We start from the raw sequence: 19,974 nt of genomic DNA on the forward strand, positions 1-19,974 counted from the left end.
AAGGCAAAACCCAATCCTTGGAGTAAACCAATACTTGTTTTTTGGTTGTTATACCTGAAATGCCAGTCACACTATTATGTCTCCACCTCTGCCCTAACCATGAGCTCTATGCACTGTTAAGTTCTTTCTATTAGTTGACATCTCTTCTCATGGTCCTGTCTGGACAGTGTATTCTCCCAGGCTTTAGAGCAATCCATGCCTTTCATCTCCTCAGAGACTGTGATGCATGGATCAGTATTCAACTTCTCCCTTTCCACTGGCTTCTAGCCGACTATATTATACTCTTCTTCCCCAAGAAAATGTTCTTTTGTTTGGGTCTCCCTAATCACCTTTCTCTACACTTTTCACTCACATTTCTAAAAAGGAGAGTCAAGCCTCTTTTTGAAACAATGCCTTCTGAAGCTACAACCCCCATGACTCTGCCCCACAGAAAGCCTATCTACTCTAGAGGAAAGAAATTCCTGACCTACTCCAGAGAGGTGTACTAATTGTCATTCTCAGGAATCCAACCAGTGTGATGGTAACTTCATCAATTGTTTTTAGAATGTGGCAGTCTACCAAAAAAGGCAATAAACTCAGAAATGTCAAATAGATTTAATATATAGTGTCAACTTCAATTGATTGATAGTGGCTGCCTAGAGTGCTGTGTTGAGTAGGTTTCTGAGAGCGCACCCTGGCTTGAGAAGAAGATGCTGTGATTACTAGCAATATCTGCAAACACAAGTAAGGGGAAATCAGTCAGTATCTAGCAAACAGGACACTGGAAAATCACAGCAGAATCTTTGCACATGCTTCATGCTGATCTCCCGCCCAGGACTCAGCTCCCCTATCCCACCCCCATGAGTCCCAGCTACCTCACTGCTCCCATGACAGATACCTGCATCTCACTTGTAGGAGAAACCACAGGCACCAGAGCTGCTGCTGGTACTGGCCCCAGCTCCACTAAGGCCAGCGAAGAGCCCAAATGTGAGAGTGGCTGTCAGGTTGGAGCTGGTACTGAAGCCACCACTGGCACCAGCACTGGCACTGGCACTGGCACTGGCACCAGTACCAACACTGGTACCGGTACTGGCACCGGCACTGGCACCACCACTTTCTTGGGCTTTGGCTTTAGTTTCAGCTCCTGCCTGGATCCGGGCCTTTGCCCAGGGTCCAATATCAGCTTCGTCCCAGTTGCAGGGCCCAGCAGCATTCTCAGAGCCGAGCCCAATGCCCATCTGAGCTCTAATCTCAGCCCTGGCCTTGGCTTCAGCAGCAGCCTCAGCCGCAGCCTTCAGATCCGCTTCCATCGCCTCTCGGTACTGAGCTGCCCATTCCTTGGGATCCTTCTTTTGCACCTGAAATGGAAATAATAGCCCTTAGGAAGTTCACAATCAGAATTGAACATCTACTGTTTGCAAGGCACCATACTTTATACACTGTATGTCCTGTAACAATACAGTCACTGCTACAAGTAATCCTGCATCAACCATTCCATCCCTTCATTGACACTTAACTGATTCTATGATGTGGATACACCACCCACCAACTTTTCTGAGGGTGTTTTCACATGGGTAACAACAACAAATCTGTACCAGTTGTAAGGGTTAAATGATCTAAATACAGTGCTTATCACCATGTTTGATAACATAGAAGTTTTAAAATGCCAGATATCAACATCAGGACACTCTCAATATAGAACACCCCATCCCAGGGCACCCCATTACCTTCATATGCTGAGTACAAATGGCTATCCAATTACCTTACAAGCAAACTTGAGAACTTTCATCTTGCTCGTTTCATAGTAAGAGCGCAGGCCCCAGAAGAACTCATATTCAGGAGGATTGCTATTGGGTACTCTGGCGTAGTCCAGGTACCTATGAAAGAGAGATTCAAAGTCTATTTCTAGGGTCAAATGTGGACCACTTATGAATGGACTGGATAGGTCATAGATGTACATGTTCCTAACTAGATACTTCAGCCCTTCCCCTAATATTGAGCCTTATCCTATTGGCAATGCCTAGAAACCATGTGGGAGAACTGGGGAGAAACATGTAGGGCACTTGCTCACAGGAGGACACAAGTGTTGTGCTCCTTGTTACATTGGCCCCAAATTCCTGTTGGGTGTGTTGTAAACAGAGAGTCCATTCTTCAGGATCCCTGCTCTGAGCACACCACACTGCAAGGATTTGGAAGGAGAATTTGCCAAGCCCTGGAAAGATACACTATTAAAAAAAAAAAAAAGACTGGGTAGGCATGGTGGCACATGCCTTACATTCCAGCTCTCAGGAGGCTGAAGCAGAATGATCAGGAGTTAACCTTCATCCTTGGCTAGATAAGCTTCAAGCCAGTATGGAATATATGTGGGGCAGTGGAGAGGGAGAGAGAGTGGAAGAGGGGAGAGGGGAGAGGAGGGGGAGAGAGAGAGGAGGGGGAGGGGAGAGGGGGGGAGAGGGAGAGAGAGGAAAATGGGGGGTATTCTTGACTGACTAGATAAAGCCTGATTGGCAATTCCTTTCTCAGCCCCCCCACCGTGTTTGTGTGTGCACTCATGTTCCTAAACACACCTGTTTCTCTATGTGAGTGCATGCATACTCTCCTCTGACTCCCATCCATACAAGGTAGACTCCTAGTTACAAAGTCAACCTAAATGAGCCTTTTGAAAAAAATCACCTGTGAGCCATGCTCAAATATCCCCTCTTAGGGATCATATCCCTCATCTGTAAATGGTACACAATTATGTAAATGAAACTAAATACACGAGTCAGTATCCAGCAGCACTGTCCTGGGTTGCCTACAGGTACCACTTGTGGCCATTTAATGGAAATGAATTTTTATGAAGTGCTACTTAGCCGAGTAAAAAGAGCCATGTTCTAAACACAATTTGTATTTGCTACCTGTGTAATTCTGAGCAAATGACTTTAATTCCTTAAGACTGTTTGCATCTCCCTCATAGAGTTGTTCTGAAGCCATATTTGAAACAGAAATCAGGGACTGCTCCCAGAAACATTCTGCCAATAGCATACACACATGCACACCTTCAGACCACAAACACATACACACGAGACATAGGCACTTACTTCTGCTTCACAAACTCATCAGTAATGAGCTTCTTCACATCCCCAAAGAGTGAGTGATGTATCCTGAGAACACAGAAAGATGAATAAGCAAATAAAACTAATCAGATCTCTTACACACTTTGCAAGTGCTGGCAGAGACATTTCCATAATAGAATATAGATTTACAGTACAGAGAAAGCTCCATGGGAGTTCAAGAGATGGTGAAAAAGTGAGCAGAGATGGGAGGCATTTCCCCATCCATATAGGTCAGAACCCTGGGCCCACTACCCAGCCCAGTTTTCCCCACCCCCACCCCACGCTCCATCAGACCACCAGGCTGATGCAATCCAGGGACTGTCCTCTCTTGCCAAAAGACAGCAAGTGCTGAGAGAGCCCAATCATACCCAGGGCGCAGTCCCAACTTGCGCAGCACCTCCCAGATGACCGCTGCAAGAGGAGACAAGGACAGAAAATGAGTACCTGGAATTCAGACAACAGCTACCTATTCAACTGCATGCCCAGCCACTCACCCTCACTGGACCGATTTCCATTCATGAAGATGATGCTAAGAAGCACCATGAGGAGACCCAGCTTAGGTGAGTCCTTGGTCCTAAGAGAATAACAGGACAGAGAGAAAGTTTATGTTCAGGAGCCATCATCTATACAACACAGCTCAATAGACCAGCCTCTCCTAGATTCTTTCTCTCCCAAAGACCCTGGCCCCAAGAAGTTGTAGATGGAACCCTAGTGACACTCCTGCTCTCAAGCATCATGGTCCACACCAGAAATCCCTCCCTCCTTTAAAAGCCACCCTTCCACAGCCAGGCCAGGCACTCAGTAGAAGAGTCAAGTGACGACAGTCCAATTTCCTGAGAACTTGTTAGAGAAAGCAAACCTGACAGCAGGAATGCCCCACTCCAGGCTCTCAAACCCTTCTGTCAGCCGTAATCTGGCACCACTACTGCTCTCGGGGATCCAGCCATGTGTGAGAGCTGGGACATAGGCGAGGCATTTAGACCCTCTTTCTTGAGCTTCTAAGAGGAAGCAAGAAGCCCCTTCCCACCCTAGTACTTCCCCAGCTTACGTTCCCAGAATGCCTGCATCAGTGGGCTCTAAGGTACTGAGAAGAATATATAAGTGGTCACTCTTGTCGATTTCTTTCAACTGAATTCCAAATACCTGTGGATGAGAATAGCTTATAAATTCATAAAATCTACCTTCCCAGGCATCCTGTGGCTCCTAATAACAGCCAAAGGTTTTTCTGTGTATGTGAAAGAGAAATGAATGGAATATTGTATATAAAGTATATAGTTAAGTGTATATTATACATATAACAAACATAGGGTGGTCATCCATAGCATCTTTGTGATCAGTGGAAATTTGGGGAGACAGAGAGGTAAGCATCTGCAATCCACGAGACAGTGTATCCGGCAGCAGACAGAAGCTAGGAGTAAGCTGTGTAGCTTTAGTACTAGCTGTGTTTCCTCCAGTGGCTTGCTGTGTGAGCTGCCCCTCCCTACACCACGGTGCGCTCATCTACACAGTAATGGGAATATTAGGTCTCTGTGCTTCCCACCAGGAGGGTGATCGTATAACTTTCTTCTTTTTAAGGTTTCCCCAGTGCACCCATCCCCCAGGGCTGCCCCTTCACCTTCTCCAAGGAATAGCCTGCTCGTTCTATGATTTCAGGGTATACATCAGTATATTCTTTTATGATGTCTTTCAGCATATCTGCAAAAGGAGAGTGTTGTAAGCATCAGTGCTATAGAGATGCCAGGTGACCCTCATGCCCAACTTATAGACCCTTTGTTGTCCATGCCATGGGTGGTATAATCTGGTTTTAGGCTTATGGATAAAGATGCCACTACTCAGAGACCTTTGGGAGAAGAGACAGGAACAGGAGAGGGAAGGATGTCCCTGGCACATTGGAGAGAAGGCAGAGCTCAGGAGAGGTAATGTGTTGTAGGACTCTACCTGAGCGCCTGATGGGAATCTTTGTCTGATCTTTAGCCAACAGGTACTTCACCAAATCATTTGCCTAGGAGAGAAGGAAATGGTGAAAAAAAACCTAGAAAATCTGCAGAAAACTCCAAAATATAACAGAGAAGTTGGGCAAGGCAGTAGAGAAGGTGGGATGTAGGGGATGGAGTTCATACCCTTCCTTGTAAAAGGGCCACATCTCTAGGTGGGGTTGCTTCAGGTTCTTGGGATGACTGCAGCTTGGCAGCTCTTCTTCGGGCCTTGCCTCTCCGAGCTCTAGGTGATCTTAGAGAAAGCAAAGCTCTGCGAGCCCAAGCAGCCAACCGAGTCCTTGATGCCCTGCGAGCCCAAAAGGCTATGGGTCCCCTTGAAGCTCTGCGGGCCATGGAGGCCATTAGGGCCTTTGAGACCCTCCGACCACCTGTGGTTTCCGAAGCCTGACTCTGGTCACTGTTGCCATCTTCTTCCCCATCCAGGTGTTTCTCCTGCATCAACAGAGAGGAGGACCAGCATCAGCAAGTGAAACAGGTGGTTCTTTCTCTTAACTCAGTCTCCTCTGGAAAGCATCACTTGACCCTGTCTCTTTTGGGATGTGCCCTATCCTTGTTGTATAGTCTGCCTCACTGCACACTAGCCATCCTGAGTCATGGGCTTGTCACTGAGTACCAGTTGGGAATGTCCTCCCTAAGTGGATCAGGAACAACTCAGAAATAAGGCATGAGTCTTCTTCCTATGCCCACCATTGTCTCTGTTTATACCAACCTGGACTAGTTCTCTCTCTGGACATCATTTTCCTTCTCTATAGTACAAAACCGTAGGAGTTATTTCAGATAAAAGACTACACACGTGCATATGCCCAACTCAAGGCCTAAAGTGTACAACTACTGCATACATATAAACTGCATCACAGATTGCAGCTATGGATATTCCTGTCACATATCCCCACCAGCCTGTGAGCTCTGTGGATACAAGAACTATAATACATTCCGTTTAGTGTTCCCTGTGTCTTTCAAGAGGTCCGGGATTTTCTTTAAATGTTTGCAGAACAAATGAACCAAATGACATGATGAATGTTGAGAAGAAGCAAGGGCAGCTGTAGCAGAGGTCTTACCTTTTGGGTATTCTTGTCTTTGACCTTGGGCCGAGTATCCTGATTCTCCTGAACCTGGACAGCTGCACCCTCAGGCTCTGGTTCATCTGCTCCAGCCTGAGAGTCAGCAGCCTCCGTCTCAGGGGCCTTTGTACTGACCTTCGGATCAGTAACACAGCTGACCTTTTTGGTCTGGGTTGCAGGCATTGTCATAGCCTGCAGGTCAGCCTTCTGTGTCTTGGTGTCAGCTGCTGGGCTCTTGTTTTCAGCTGGCAGAACCTGGCTATCAGTCAGCTGTGTGGTAGTTGAGGGCTGGGTGGCAGCTGCCTCAGGAGCCTCTGGGGCCTTCGAGACCTCTGTGGCTTTTGGGTTCCCAGAGGCTTTGGGGACTTTTGCAGCCTCTGACACCTCTGGTGCCTTTTCAGCCTTCGGTGTCTCTGAGACCTCCTTGTTCTGGGTCACGGGCAACAGGTCCTGCATCACGGAGCCGCTGTCCTTTTCTGAAGCTTTGCCCTGCAAGGAGAAGCAGGGAAGTTCACGGACCTCCTCTCCACCCAGAACTATAGAAATGGTCCCCAAATTCCGAGGCAACATTTCTCGGACCTGTAAAGACTCCTACCTGCAGTGTGCTCCGATCACCTCCTCAAAAAAAAAAAAAAAAAAAAAAAGGCCTCCCATTCCCCTTAGTAAAAAGTAATGACAGAACAAGGGCCCGCCCACCCTCTCTCCCTTCTTTCTGGCCTCCTGGCCTCCCCTAGACTGGGGAGAGGGGATGCACCCCGGCAAAGAAGTGGGTGGGGAATGACAAGGATGGGAGGAAAAGCTCCAAGGATTTGGAGCAGCAAAGGGGGCTGGAAAGGCAAAGCAGAAAGAAAGAGAGGGCAAAAATTGGTCTTACCTGAAAGCGAGTTGGACCTGCACCACTCTCACTTGTTTCAGACATGTCTCAAGTTCACCCGACAAAGCTGAGTCTGAAGAGAAGGCCTGGGTCAAGTGGAGAGCCCGCTGAACGTCCTATCCCTTCTTCTGCCTAGAAGCTGATCCTCACCTTTTCTAGGGCCCCACAGCCCAGCCCCTCCCCGAGCCCCAACCAGTAGGTTCTCAGATACAGAAATTCAGTCCTTAGGTCTCAGTTCTCTGCAGCCGCACCCTCCCCTCCTCCAGGAAGATGTGCCAGCGCGGCAGCTCTGAGGACCCCGCCCCCTTTTCCCAGCGCACCCCCCCCCAGCCGCAGGCCTGGAATGCGCATGCGCGTCTGCTGCAGCGCCCTTTCAACCCCGCCTGCTTTCCCAGTACAAACCCGTTCTTTGAAGTCCACCGTGCACATGCGCATTCAGCAGCTGGCCCTGTCTCTGTGTGAGCCCTTCTCTACACGCCCCTTTCTAGCTATACATGAAGCGCATGCGCAGTGGCCACGGTCTCAGTCCAGCACCCAGCCCCTTCACACGCCCCTTTCTAGGTCCGCAATGCTGTTCGGCCCCGCCCCCTCCCCAACAAGCCTTCCTTCCAAATTGTCGCAGTGTCTGGTGGTCTCAGCTCCTCCCCTACTCACATCCACCCTATCAATTTCACAGAGCCTCCAAGTCCCGCCCTTTATCCTAACACGCCCCCCTCCAAATAGCAAAACCCAAATTGGTTTGGCTCCCTCCTTGTAACACCCCCTCCTCAACTCAGAACTGAACTAATGATTCCATCTTGGGCCCAGCCAAACGGGGTCTTGTCCCCTCCCTTCCTAGTTGGATGGATTCGGTAAGATTTGGCTCTTGAGGCAGGTTTTCTCCAGATCCCAGAGGGTGGGGCCGACCCCTAGCAGGCTCTCATCCAAAGCTGGGGCCCGTGGCTCACCTCGTCCTCCTACAATTCCCGAATGCGTCCACTCTCTCCAAGCCCCTCCGAAACTCAGATACTGCCCTCCCCACTAAAGGCCGGAAGTGGTCCCGCCCCTTTCCGCCTCCCTAGGGGGCCTCCGTCCCAGCCCGTCTGCCCTTCCCCCCTCATCACTCCTTATCCACCACCACCCCTCCTTATTCCCTCTGCCTGACTCCGGACTCCCTATTTCCCATCGCATGTCCTATTTACTCTACAAAATCTCTTCTCATTCCTTACATCCCCCGCTGTATTACCTATGCATACACACCCCCAATGTTCCTTAACCCTTCTTTGCATACCCCTATTCTCCTTTCTGGATCTTGTCTTCCCCCTTCACATTCTCCTGTATTCCTCATTCCCCTCCCAACATGCACAGTTCCCCCTTTTCTCTCTTCCACCTCCGACAGTCTCAGCTGTCCAGTCCATAGACAGCCTACTACTTTTCTGTCGTTCTCATTCCCACACCGCATTAAGTGCAGCACCTCTGCTCTCGCTACAGTAGTGAAATACAAATTGTCCACCAGCCCAGTTGTAGGTTTCAGGGTGTTAGAACCACTGTCTGGTCGCCAGGAAAGCCCAGTCTTGTCCTCTCACCTTGTCCTCTAGCGAGTCTGGGATGCGTGTGCCTGCTCTCAGTCCCTCTCGAAGTCTCAGCCTCCTGGACTAGAGCTGCAGACAGCCCAGCCCAGCCCAGCCCCTTTCCGCAGCCCCCTGCCCTCCGCCCCCTCTTCGGGGGTGGGGCAATGGGGCCCTGCTCAATGCTGTCTGACGCCAAAGCCCATGTTTATGCCACTGTACCAGGCTCGGTCTGAAGCCCTTCCAACCCAAACTGCCCCACGAAAACGGTTCATTCATTTAATTTATTTATTTTATATCATTAGTTTTTTCTTACTACAAAGTTATTGTGTTTTCGTATGAAAATCTGAAATGTAAAAATATGTAACGGACAATGAAAGGCTATCTTTAATCTCATTCCCCCAAAATAGTCATTAACAGTTTGATAGACATTCCTCCATATTTTTTTCTATTCATGGTCTGATTATTTGTGCTTTCTCTCCACACAGGCTACATACTATACGTACTGTTCCGTAACTGCCTTTTTCAGTTATATATTCAAACCTCGTTTCCTCAGTGCATATTTTTCTTAGTACCTCATAATGTTTTCTTGTATAGGTGTCCTTTAATTTATTTGATTGGTTTCAGCTTGCATGTAATTTTGGATTGTCTCCCCCTTTTCACGCTATTACAAACAATGCTACAAGGAACATCCTGGTGTGTATAGTGGACTCTTGTAGTTTTATGGTGTTTTGCTGATTCAAATATTTTGAAAAAGACTTCCATTTTCAGTGTATGTTAATTGTACAAAGTAATGAGTTTTATTATGGCAATTACATACTCACCCTCTTTAACGAATCTCGCTATTTTGAGATGGCACTTCTGTTATCTAATAAATTCACATAATGAATTGAGTCTCCTCAAGAGAACAAGATAAAATATAGAAACAAAGAGAAGTAGACAAAACCATTATTAGCAATAGAGCACATGAATGCAGACCCAGCAAAGTTTATTAGAAGCTATAATGTACTACATGACAGTTATAGAAATAAAATTCAAAATCTTTCTTATACACAAATGGTCACTAGTCTGCTTCATGAGGTCACCTTTCCCTTTATTAAACAAATGAAATATGCCTAATCCCTGTGCTCTGCAGACATCTGATTCACATACATTTTGCACATCATCAAGGCGGGTTTATATACTCCCATTTCATCTTCTGTGAACTGTTACTTTCCCAAAGTTTGTAACGTCACACTACCACTTTCTTACCTCCTAGGCTTTCTCTGCCGATCACATTACACCAACCTCTCATTTTCTTCCAATTCTGGTGCCCCAAATTCCTCTCCCTTCCTTTGATAGCAAGATAATGAAGTTCCCAAACCTGAGTGTACTAAAATCTATCTATTAAAGAGCCCTACAGTTGGAGACAGCATGGATGTTGTAGGTGTGTGTTTTATCAAAGAAGGTCTTAGGTGTTGTGTGGGGATTAAGTGTCTTCTTGGAAATAGAGAGCATAGTTATGACCTTGGTACCCATCTAAGCAAGCAGTGCTTGTGGTTTGTCCTAGAGTGTTAGCAGGAGAGAGCAAGGAGATGGGCGGGGTGGGGTGTGCATTAGGGCTTGATGAATGATTGGATTGTGTGGGGATGGATTGGAAGGAGGAACATATTGAAATCTTGTGATCTATATTTAACAGATAGTGTAGATAGATGGTGACCCTTTCACTGAGACATGGAGGAATGGATTTAAAAGGAAATTAATGCTGATTTTGAGGCACCAATGGTTCACCCAGGTGAAAATACTATATTGGCAGGTGAATAAGCACATCTGAAACTCAAAAAAAGGCCTGAATAGAGACTGTCCATCTAGAAACTGTCATTATATAAATGGGTCTTTAATTCACAGGAAAGTGCACCTGGGAAGAAGGAATGCATCAAATTGGAAGATACTGAACCAAGAAATGAGCCCTAGAGGTCAGAAACATGTATGGATGAAATAAATGAAAAGAAATTGTAAGGCATGACCAAAGAAAAGACAGGATTTTGAAAAGAATTTTTAAGAAGTGGTTCTCAACCTTGGGTCGAGAGGGTCAAATGACCATTTCACAGGGCTCATATTTACATATGATTCATAACAGTAGCAAAATTACAGTTATGCAATAGCAATACAAATAATTTTATGGTTTGGGGTCCACACAACACAACATAAGAAACTGTATTAAAGAGTCACAAAATTAGGAAGACTGAGAACTGCTACTTTGCAGGATAAGTTGGGCTGGGGATACAGTTGGAGTGTTAGAGCACTTGACTAGCATGCATGAGGACCTGGGTTTGATCTCTGTCATTGGTTTAAAAATACACACATTGCTGATTTTTTTTTTTTTTACCAGCTGGGCATGGTAGCATACAATGGTGATTCCAGCATTTAGGAACCAAAGACATCTGGATTAACTAACCTGGGATACATATGGGGAGAGGAGCAGAAGGGGAGAAGGAGGAAGAGGGAAGGGGAGGAATAAATGTGTTTGAGATATTAAATATTGCTGAAGTCTAGAAAAGTAACATAAGAAAAAGTCCAGGTGTGTTTACAGGTAGATCTCTGGTGAGCTTGGAAGGAATATTTTCAGTGCAGACCTTTGCAGAATCAATTGCTAATTACTTAACCTGACATCCACTCTCTTCATTTTCTCTAGTCATGGAACATCTCATTTTTGGATACAGAAGCTCTGCCTTGGATAAAGACAGAGAAGACTACAGTTACACTTAAGGACAGCATTGCAGTAAGTGCAAAGAACCTGATTCCTAACAACTCTATGAGATGGACTGCCTACACCTGGCTTTCTTTTAGTGAGCTAAATAAGTGTATGTCTCATTTACCATTATTTCATATGTCTCATTTAGCCATTGTTATTTCTATCCTGTGCAACACTTTCCTGGTGGTTCTGAATGTCTTATGTGATATTCGTGACAGTGAGTAGATTTTCAAGAAATCTGAGTTTGCCATCTATCCCTATTTGCCAGCCTTTTTTTTTTTTTCCTACTCTTTTTTCCTTCTGAAAAGTATATTCCAGTTAAGCCAAACACTTCACTATCAGATGACACTTTCTCTAGCCTAGGAACTTTTCCTGCAAACGCTTCCCCAGTGCTTTCTTGTACCATTTCCAACATTTAGAGTTCCACATTGTCTGGTTCATGGCCTCAGGAGGAACAGAATTAGAACCTTGAATATTATCGAATTCAGTGAAGTAAACTAAATCTCAGTCCAAGTTCATCAGTGTTAATGCCCTTCCTCAATTTTACTGCCTTCCTAACACAATGCCATAAATATTCTTATCTTAGGACGTGGAGATGGGGGGGGGGACTGTGACCTTATCTGAAGTGGAAAAACCCAATTAGCCCAAAGTCTTTACTTTTTGACTAGAGAAATTTCCTTCCATTTTCTTCTTATGTTCTGTAGAATCTTTTGATCATCAGCATTAATCTACAAAATCTGAAGAGCCTAAGTCGTTATGCTCAAGGCCTGTTTCCAATAACCATAGGCCATCAGAAAATACCTAAGATTATGGTCGGCAGGCACATGCCAACCTAGAACCTGATGGTCTGAGTTTGATCCCAGGGTCCCCTATGGTGGAAAGAGAGAATTTACTGCAGCAAGTTGTCCTTTGACTTCCACATGAACGCCATGGTACACACAGGCACACACACAATACACTCACACACATGCATGATCACACACATATTCATATAATCACGCACTTACCACACACACACACCATCAGGCTCTAGGTGTGCTGTCTTTTTTTTTTTTTTTTTTTTTTTTTTTTTTTTTTTTGTTCTTTTTACAAACAAGCCTTCTAAAAACAAACCCATGAGAAAGGAATTGGCCATCGAAAGGAAGCTAGGGACCAACTATCTACTAGGCACCATCGCAAAGGTGGCCATTGCTCATAAAAGGCTTAGATTTGAGCAAGTCATTTTCAAGTCCTCTTCTGGCTACCCGTTCCTATACTCCAGTAAACTTTGCAAAAGCATAAAGTGTGAGCACCAGCCTCATTGGAAAGAGGACAATATTGGGGGAAAAGAACAATAGCTTAGGAGAGGCAAGCTTTCATCTAAATGGGTATGCAGCATAGAGGGGTTTTGAGCCCAGTTCAATGGATATCAAATACCAGTGTTTTAACCATGATACTACATTGCCAGTGGTTTTAAGTCCCATGCGCTTTCCAAGTGCTGTGGTTTGGTTTGGATGTTTTTCTCTCCCATGGGTTCATGTGCTGAAAGCTTGAGACTCTGTGGACTGATTTGAATTAGTGGAATCTTTCAGAGATGAGGCCTAGTGAAAAGAGACTAGGTCACTGGGCTAATCACTATTGGGAGACATTGATGCCATTCACGTGGGACTCAGGTGAGTTTCTATTGTTGTGAGTTGTTATTAAAAGATACACACCTCACCATTTGATCTCTCCTTGTATGTGCTTCCACCATGAGGCTGTTAGTCTTGTTGAAATTAGGCAGGGATGCAGGAGATGGGACCAAGTAATCTTGGACTTTGAACATGCAGCCCCAGGCACTTTGCTATAGCAATAGAAAACAAAATAAAAAATGAAACACCACACCCTTCCTAAATATGTTAAGGACATTACAGTACAATTTTCATCTGTGGAGGCAAGTCTAACTGGATGTTCCCATTTAGAACGTGTCATAAGACATATACATTTTGAGCCACATTTGGTGATGTAAACCTGCAATCACCATGCCTGGGAGGCAGAGGATTCTCCCACATTCCAGGCCAGACTGTTTTACATAGTGACTTCCAGGCCAGCTAAGGGCTACAGTGTGAGACCCAGATTCATGGGGAAAAACATTTTATTACATTTGTGAGGTCAACACAATGTTTTAAATATTTTTTATTAAATTCTGAAGTGTACATAGTAACAACTCAAACAAAAAATATTATAAAAATGATCCCATGCAACCAGTATTTATCCCTAGTGCTTTGGGATCCCATTCCCTATGGAGGGATACTCTCTCAGCCTAGATACAGGGGAGGGCATAGGCCCTGCCCCAAATGATGTGACAGACTTTGATGATCCCCCATGGGTGACCTCACCCTCTCTGAGGAGTGGATGAGGAGTGGGATGGGGGTGGGGAATATGGGAAGATGAAGGGAGAAGGGACTGGTATTGATATATGAAATAAGATTGTTTTTAATTTAAATAAAAATTAATTAAAATAGAAAAAAGAAATTAAGTATATGCTAGTTTACATTAAATATTTATTGAAATGATCTTCTCTTCCTTAATAAAAATACTCAATAAAAAATGATCCCATGCCTCAGCTCTCCACATCTCCATCCTACATTCCTGAAGCCAGCTTTTGAAATGTTTTTTTTTAAATTGGCATGCAAGTATATATTGTATTATTGGCCACATTTCTCCCTCCCTTTTTCTTATCCTTCTTCCCCTTAGCCCTCTTTGTTCTCCTAGGTACTTTCACTTCTGCTTTCATATACATGATTTTATGTATCTATAAATGGTCTAAGAACCACAAATACGAGAAAACATGTCTTTCTGAGAGGAGCTTAATTTGCGTAATAAAATTATCATTTCCAGTTGGATATGTTTTTCAAGAAACAATGTAACTTTGTTCTCAAAGCCACTTTTTTGGTTTTACATCCACCATTGGGTCTCTCTACAACTATCGATAATGCTACTTCTTAGCTTATAAAAATTGACACAATGTTCCATTAACTCCCCAAGATAACAAACAGAGATGCTCTTCACGCCCAGAGCTTCTGTGCTTTTCTCTCCACTTCCCTGCAAGGGCTAGCATCAATACTTTTTTGTTATTTCTTAATTTGTAGTTTAAAAAAAATAGAGACCTCTATTTCCTGTTTTGTCTATTTTTACAATGATTTCAATTGCCTGCTTTTTATTTCATTTTTAAAGTATTTTTTATTTTTTGAGATTGTAATTACATCCCTCTCCCCTTCCCTTTCCTTCTTCCAATCCCTTCTATGTACCCCTGCTCACTTCTCTGTCAAATGCATTAACTTTTTTTTTTCATTGTGGCTACAGTTTTTCTATGAATTTATATGTGTGTGTACATGTATATCCCCAAATATATAAATACAACTTGCTTAGTCATATTTATATGTTTTCGGGGATGACCATTGGTGTGGAATTATCAATCAGTGTGTTCTTCCTTGGTCAAGACTATTTCTCCCACTCTCAGCATTCCTTAACTGTAGTTCTTTGACTAGGGTTGAGGTCTCATAATCGTTCCACCTTCTATGTTAGCATTTGTATTGGGATCTTCCTTGTTCAGATCATGTTTAGTAAGCCATGTTGTTGAGAGACATTATGAAATTTCAAGGAGACAAAATCTCACAGAAAACTTCCTGTTTCTCTAGTTCTTACACTCTTTCTGCAACGTCTTCGGGAATGAGCCTTAGCTGGAGGAGTTGTGTTGTAGGTATGCCAGTTGGGCTTAGGCTCCACATCTCCACAGTTTGATTGGTTGTGATTTTCTGTAATGGTCTTTTTGTTGCAAGGAGAAGTTTCCTTGAGGAGGGGTGAGAACTATGCTTATCTGTAAGTGTAAGTACCAGAAGGCACATTGCCAGCTTCAAAGGGAGGGAAACAACTAACAGTACTGCACAGCCATGATGTCTATGAACACAACAACCACCAGCATAGCACTATAACCCTGAGGATGAAATACTAGAATGAATATATTGGAAGAAACCAACATCTCTCTGGGAAAATTATGCCCGATACTGGAAACCCAGCCAACTACCAGGGTCTAGTGAAGTCGTGGATCTTGGAGGAGAACCTACAACCGCCATTTTACAAAGCCAGCATTATTCCTAACTGCCTTCTTTTAAAAACAAAGATATTAGCTGCACAGTGCCTATCACTGCCCTACATTATCTCTTTGATCTTTCCTTTTACGTTATACATATTATTGACATTTATGTTCTGTTCTGCAGTATTAACGAGATCTTCCTCTCTTTGTCTTTCCAGGGTAGCTCTTAAATCTAAAAACCAATAAACAGTATTTACATTGTCTTGACTATGTAAATATTTTTTCCAAAATCCAGCTAAGTAGTGAGCCAAGAATACACTTCCTTCTTTACAAGTCTAATGTCATTAACCTTGGAACTCTTAAAGGAGACTTTTTTCTTGCAACAAGTTCTGTCTCATACTCCATTAGTTGCTTATAACCATATTTTATTTTGTTTTATATTTGAACCACTAATTCCATGTGTGTGTGTGTATTGTAATAGGTTTTATTCTTTCATAAATTATATGCTTTTATTATGTCAACCCATTAAACAAATATCTATTTTCTGCTAGGTACTAGATGCTGTTCTGGGAGATGAAGGCATAATGTGGAGAAGGCACAAAGTAATACCTGTTTCTCATGGAGCTGATTTTAGTAAAGGGAAGAGAGGAAACATTTGGATCAAGAAATAAGATCTGTAACAACTTAAATTAAGTGCTATGGAGACAACAAAATCCAGGTGTGATGGTGCACTCCTTAATTCCAGCACTCAGAAGCCTAGGCAAGGAGGCTCTGGAGTATGAGACCAGTCGGGGTTACATAGTAAAGCTCTGTCTCATGGAAGCAAGGGGCAGGGGGACAGGGAGGAGCTAAAATAAAAACAGGGGAGAGGAGAGAGAGGGAAAGAGAGGGGGGGTAGGAGTAAAGAAAGCAGGTTATTTCAGTTTTAAATAGGGTGGTTAAGAAGGAACTCACTGAAATGGCAAAATATGAACAAATACATAAGGTGAGAAAGCTAGGTGGATAGCTGGGGAAAGTTTCCAAATGGAAAAAACAGTGTAAGAACCTATCCATGGCATCTTTTCCCATCTCTGGCATTCTGGAAGAACATGGAAGTCCAGAGTTGCTAGTGTAGTAGGAGAAGGGAGAGGACGAATGGCTGTGTGATGAGAATGGTAATGAAGGCTTGCCTCACTAGCTCCTCTCACATAAGGCTCAGTAAGTGAATATTGGTGGATTCCACCATTTTATCATAGAGACGAAAGAATGTGGATTGGGTTTTAAAGGGACCTGGAAATACACTGATGGAGGACAGAAGAATGGATGGTGATGTGCAAGAGAACTAGTGTGGGATCTGCTGTTCCAGGCTTCTGGATTCACTGTCCTGGCGCTTTCTCTAGAGATCTTTCTTTAGCTGTAGGAAATTAACTTCTACTACATTTTAGTTTTGTTTTTTGGATATGTGTCTTACTATGTAGCTCTGGCTAGCTTGACACTCACTATGTAGATCAGGCTGGTCTCTGGGTTGCAGCAATCTTCTTCCCCCAGCCTTGCCAGTGCTGGGATGACAGGTATGCACCATCATGCCCAGCTACAGAGACATCCAAAAACTTTTCTTTAAAATCTTTTCCAATCCCTATTTCAACTACTGCGTTGCCTCATCCAGCCTTAATATGAGGGAGGTGCCTTATCTCACTGCAAATTGATATGCCATGTTTGGTTGATGTCCATGGGAGGCCTGCCCTGTGGGGGAAGAGAGGAAGAGGGGAGACTGGGAGGAGAGAAGGGAGGGGAAACAGTGGTCGGAATATACAAATAATAATTAAAAAACATTTTCCATACAATATATTTTGATCATATCCTTTTCCTTCCCCAAACTCCTCCCAGATTATCCCCACTCTGCTACACACCCAATTTCCTGCTCTCTCTCTCTCTCATTCTCTCTCTCCCTCCCTCACAAAATCCAGAAAAAAACAATTTTTTAAAAAAAAAATCTAATCTTAAAAAGGAAAATATCAATATGACAAATTACCAAAACAAACTCAAAACACACACACACACAAACACACACACACACACAGAGAGAGAGAGAGAGAGAGAGAGAGAGAGAGAGAGTTTCATTATTTTTCTTTTAGTCTGTAACTCATTTCTCAAAATGTTGTGTCTGCTATGTTGATCTGTATCTTTGGCATTTTTCTTTCATATTTCCTGTTTGTTTTGTGTTTCACCTTACATTCCAAGAGATTTCCTCTATGTTATTTTCCAATCTTTTGTTGACATTTTTATTTCCAGCAACATTTTTTTCCATTTCTGGGGTGTATTTCTTTTCTGATTGTTCTTGTTTTGTAGCATCTAATTCTTGCTTCATGCATGTCATACTTTCTTGACTGATTGACTGATTGACAAGTATAATTTTTCTCCTGAAGTTCTCTTTTGTTAGTTACTCAAATTCCCAACTTGCTCTGGGTTCATTTGTTTTATTTGCTTGTTTTGGCCTCTTGATTTCATAGTATAGGCTTTCTTAATTTGCCTGGGAACCCTGGTTATCTGTTTGTCTTTAAGAGAGAATGAGCACCTCCTGGAGTTTTCTCTGTTGCTATATAAACAAAGCTTCTCTGCAGCTAGGACTGTCCCCTATGAGGAAATTTCTTCCTCTTCTTTGTTAAAAACATGGTCTCACATATTCTAGACTGTCCTTATACTCCCTATGTGACTGAGGATGACCTTGAACGTCTGATTCTCCAACCTCTACCTCCCAAGTGCTGAGATTACACACAAGCTATACCACATCCCATTTACACAGTGCTGAAGACCCAACCCAGCACTTCATGAATGTTAGGAAGGCATTCTACCTACTGAATTAATATCCCTAACGCCTGCACCTCCACTGAGGAACTTGCAATAGGAAACTGAATGGACTTGGGGTAGGTAGCAACTAATAAGATTTGGGACCCACAAAGGCCAAAATGAGACTTTGCTGTGCAGTGCTGAATGCCATAAGGCAAATCTAGGTGTCTTTGTGATCTTCATGCCAATTTATAAAAAGTCTTCAGAGAGTTTTGCCCTTGTTAATAGATGCTGGAAGTCTTGTGAATGTAATCTATGTTCATATAAGTACGATAAAGTTTCTGATACATGGTAATGGCCCCTGTGCAGGCACATTCCTCAACCCATCCTCCACAGGACCTTCAGATATTGAGCTCAGAGCATCTCAACTCTGCATCTTTCTTCTCCTTTCATGTCTCCAGTAAGACAAGGGGCTCCCCATGCTCTTTTGTTGACATTTGGAGGCAGAATCTCACTGCATAGGCCAAGTTGGCATAGAACTCACCATGTAGCATAGGCTAGCATCAAATTCATAGTTCTCTACCAGTCTCCCAAATGCTGGGATTATAAATGTGTAGCACTGTGCCAGGCCACCATACTTTGATGTTTGCCATCCCTCATCTCAGCATGCATTTCCTGAATATCTACCAGATATCAAGCATTTCCAAAGTAAAGGCTCAATGTTGATACTTTTAACAAATATTACTGCTATCCCCATTTTACAGATGAGGGAATTGTGTCTGCAGAGTGGTAAGTTTCCTCGCTGAATATCATGTAGCCAGTAAGCAGCCGAACTACAATTCCAACCCAGATGTTGTCAGTCCTTTGTCATCTCTATTGCAGCTCATCTTAACCTCTGACTATTCTTGAGATTGAAAACCTTGTGTCTGTGGAACCTCTACACTGTTATGGTCCCTCTTGTATCAAGACTAAAGAGAGCAACAGGAAAGACCGATGCTGGGTACTTGCCTCTCCAACTCTCTTAAAGGCTGCTACCTTTTTAAGATGATCAGTGCTAAGTGACCTTTCTCTGGCTCCAGTTATTGAGCTCCAGTGGATGTTTATAGGAAAGAAAAACCCCACCCTGAGCCAACATAGCAAACAGACAGACCCAGCACTCTGGTATGTTTGGTTTCCATTCATCTTACAGCTGGATGAAGGGGAAAAAGGAGGCACAGAACTGGCCCTTCTCCAGGCAAGATGCCAACCTCAGCTCTTGGACAATCCTGGTTTGTGTAGGCCTCAATGCCACATTCAGAGACTTCCCCACCCTTCAGCATAGTCCCTCCCTCTCAAGAGAAGGGATACCTGGAAGTTTAAAAGAGGAAGGCCTTGGAGATCAGGGCCAGACATTCTGGATGAGAACAGCAGGCCCAGGCCAGAAGTGACACCATGTCTGAATGGAAGTGCCTCAGCTGTGTCAGTGTTTTGCTGACCATTCTCCTTGACCTAACACACCAGGGACCCCATGGCTCTGCCTCATCAAACAGCAAGGTCAGTTCTAGCTGAAGAAGACAACGTTCTGAAGTTGGTGAGAAAAGTAGCTCCTTGGGGTGGGAGGAGTAGAAGTTTCTCAGTCTGTTTCTGCTGGCCTGAGAAGCTAGGGTCAGAGAAAGGAGTTACTGATTGCTAAGTGCAAGTCAGGTGATGTGTCAGTACTCTTGGTTATTGTTTCAGTTACTCCTCACAGCATCCCTGTAAACCACACATTCTTCTTATTCCCATTAGAGAGAGGAGTAAACACAGGCTCACAGGTTATGACACAGGAAGCAGCAGAGCCAGAACTTGAACCTACACCCAACTGATTCCAGGTTACCTCTATGACCCA

At 43.9% G+C, this 19,974-nt stretch overlaps 2 protein-coding genes and 1 non-coding gene across 6 annotated transcripts in view; 1 reads left to right on the forward strand and 2 right to left on the reverse strand.

The window, feature by feature from the left end:
* Positions 1–575: 575 nt before the first annotated feature.
* Maged2 (MAGE family member D2) lies at positions 576–8,718 on the reverse strand. Of its 4 annotated transcripts, none has more exons than XM_051179358.1 (13): positions 8,572–8,718; positions 7,007–7,092; positions 6,130–6,621; positions 5,195–5,503; positions 5,013–5,076; positions 4,690–4,769; positions 4,123–4,217; positions 3,569–3,648; positions 3,443–3,485; positions 3,060–3,122; positions 1,742–1,856; positions 878–1,337; positions 576–711 (listed from the first exon to the last, which is right to left on the reverse strand). In XM_051179358.1, the coding sequence occupies exons 2-12, from the start codon at positions 7,049–7,051 to the stop codon at positions 885–887; spliced, it is 1,839 nt and encodes a 612-aa protein (XP_051035315.1). In that variant the 5' UTR covers positions 7,052–7,092; positions 8,572–8,718; the 3' UTR covers positions 576–711; positions 878–884. The 4 variants fall into 4 exon arrangements, with proteins under 4 accessions (XP_051035315.1, XP_051035317.1, XP_051035316.1 ...); XM_051179360.1 differs by having other exon boundaries at positions 7,007–7,079; positions 8,572–8,677; XM_051179359.1 differs by lacking the exon at positions 8,572–8,718 and adding an exon at positions 7,954–8,082.
* LOC127218338 (small nucleolar RNA SNORA11) lies at positions 2,030–2,157 on the reverse strand. Its single transcript, XR_007834186.1, has one exon. It is a non-coding gene; the product is annotated as a small nucleolar RNA SNORA11 (small nucleolar RNA).
* Positions 8,719–19,150: 10,432 nt separating the features above from the next.
* Itih6 (inter-alpha-trypsin inhibitor heavy chain family member 6) overlaps positions 19,151–19,974 on the forward strand; it is a 30,404-nt gene continuing 29,580 nt past the window's right edge. The window contains 1 exon segment of the mRNA XM_051179362.1: positions 19,151–19,640. Within this exon segment, the coding sequence (XP_051035319.1) occupies positions 19,539–19,640 (102 nt within the window). The 5' untranslated portion in view covers positions 19,151–19,538.

This window comes from Phodopus roborovskii, unplaced genomic scaffold (genome assembly GCF_943737965.1).
Source record: "Phodopus roborovskii unplaced genomic scaffold, PHOROB, whole genome shotgun sequence".
In the NCBI taxonomy this organism is placed as follows: Eukaryota; Metazoa; Chordata; class Mammalia; order Rodentia; family Cricetidae; genus Phodopus; species Phodopus roborovskii.